The following is a 2,131-nucleotide window of genomic DNA, read 5'->3' as shown; positions in this document are numbered from 1 at the left end:
GTCTTCACCTGCCCTGTGGCAAGGCCTCTCCTGAGCTTGTGTGCCCCTGCCCCAGCCCCGAGGAGCAGCTGTGTTCAGGCAGTTTCCTGCCATCCCCGTGTGGCTTTGCCAAGAGGAAACTGAGTTCTCCAGTGTCCCACTGGGTGCATTCAAGGGCAATGGGGACTGTGTGCTCTTGCAGGGAGATGGTCCAGGCAGTGATGGTGATGCAGTACTGATGCTGTGCTGGAGCCAAGGTGCAGCTTGGCACAGCACAGCACATCCATGCACCCCAGGATGCCTGCAGAGCCTGGGCTGCCGTCATGGGCAGTGCTATCCATCCCTGTGGCCACCCAAACCTCACCCCCACACCCGTCAGAAAGCTGTAAAGCAGATGCTTCAAACGTGGGGAGTTTTCCTGTTGTCCTTTGTGCTGAGGTTAAGTTCCTGTGCGGCTTCCTGACCCGTTATATATAGCTGTCAGCCCATCCCGTGGGCGCTGCCAGCCACTTGCTCCACTTTGGAATTGTTTATCCTCATCCCGAGCACTCGATGGAGGTTGGGGGAGGGAGGGGCTACCAGTTACCCCAGGGGCAGACGTGTCCCATAGCACCCCGTGTGGGGTGAGGCTGTGGGTGCTCCCAGGCACTGGGTGCATGTGGGGTTTTCCAGGAAGGAGCTGGGTTTTCTGCCCAACCACAGTTTTCCCACTGGCTGGGTGCTCCCCCCGCCCTGCGCGGGATGCCCAAATGAAAGAGCGACTGTTCCTGGAGGTCGCCGTCGGCGTCACAAGTTTCTACGTCGCCCTGGCTAAAATTAGACACTTATCAGTGTTGGGAGGGATGTGATTTTACAGGTTCCTGTTTATTAGAGCAACCTTCGCTCCGGGCCATGTTTCCGGCTCCCTCCCTGCCCGCGGCTCTCCCTTGCGGTTTGCGGTGGCCAGGGCCAGGATGAGCAGCAGAGGAGCCTCTGTTTCCTCAACAAGGGGCTTTTGAACGGCAGGCAGGATGCTGGTGGTGCTGTGGCTGGCTGGGATGGGGGGTTTTACCCTGGGGAGTATCTGTGCTGGCAGGAAAAGCAATCAGAATGTGTTCCTTGCTGCTCACCCGTGCTGCTCTGAAACGGCTCCTGAGCTGCAGGAGATGCCGGGGGTCTTACCTGCAGTCAGCCCTGGTGCTGGCAGGGGCATACACAGGGATGCAAGGCTTTTGGGCTTCTTTTGGGACATCCCTGTGGGTGCAGGGCCACCCTTGTTGCATCTCTAGGACTTTGTGCCCAGCTGGGGTGAGAACACAATGACTGGGGCAGTCTCAGCCCTGTGGTGCTGCTGTCCCCAGAGAGGGTGGAAACGCTGGGACATGACCCCGTGGGCTTGGGATGGCAGCTGGGGTGACCAGTGGGGTGGATTGAGGGGTGGTGAGTGGGTGTTGGCCATGCTGCTGTCTGATAGCACCCTTGCCTCTCTGTCCTGTGCAGGCGGCTGTGCTGTGACCAGCACCCTGACCCAGCGCCCTGCCACGGGGGCAAGAGTGCCCCAAGCCCCCCTCCACCATGTTCAACCTGATGAAGAAAGACAAAGAGAAGGATGGGGCCCGGAAGGAGAAAAAGAAGGAGAAGAAGGAGCGAATGTCAGCAGCTGAGCTCAAGAGCCTGGAAGAGATGAGCATGCGCAGGGGCTTCTTCAACCTCAACCGTGCCTCCAAGCGGGACTCCAAGACCCGCCTGGAGATCTCCAACCCCATCCCCATCAAGGTGGCCAGCGGCTCCGAACTGCACCTCACGGACATCGACTCCGACAGCAACCGGGGCAGTGTCATCTTGGACTCGGGCCACCTGAGCACGGCCAGCTCCAGTGATGATCTCAAGGTGGACGACGGCAACTTCAAGGGCTCGGTGCTGCAGCGGGCGGCCAAGTTTGGCTCCTTGGCCAAGCAGAACTCCCAGGTGATCGTCAAACGCTTCTCCTTCTCCCAGAAAAGCCGGGATGAGAGCACCTCGGAGACCTCCACCCCCTCTGAGCACTCGGCAGCCCCCTCCCCGCAGGTGGAGGTGCGCACGCTGGAGACCCCACTTGACAAGCAAGGGGTTCCCCCTGGACAGCCCTGCACCCCTCCCGCCACCTCCTTGCGTGCCAGGGTGCCGGAGCTCA

General features: G+C 60.3%; 1 protein-coding gene across 1 annotated transcript in view; it reads left to right on the top strand.

Annotated features, from left to right (window-relative positions):
• Positions 1-1,464: 1,464 nt before the first annotated feature.
• The window catches only part of MYO18A (myosin XVIIIA), a 35,668-nt gene continuing 35,001 nt past the window's right edge, over positions 1,465-2,131 (top strand). Inside the window, exon 1 of the mRNA XM_029961286.1 lies at positions 1,465-2,126. Within this exon, the coding sequence (XP_029817146.1) occupies positions 1,534-2,126 (593 nt within the window). The 5' untranslated portion in view covers positions 1,465-1,533. The remainder of the gene's footprint in view (positions 2,127-2,131) is intronic.

The sequence above is a fragment of the Manacus vitellinus genome, unplaced genomic scaffold (assembly GCF_001715985.3).
Source record: "Manacus vitellinus isolate BGI_N305 unplaced genomic scaffold, ASM171598v3 scaffold_32_pilon, whole genome shotgun sequence".
Taxonomy (NCBI): Eukaryota; Metazoa; Chordata; class Aves; order Passeriformes; family Pipridae; genus Manacus; species Manacus vitellinus.
This window is presented reverse-complemented; position numbering and strand designations above follow the sequence as displayed.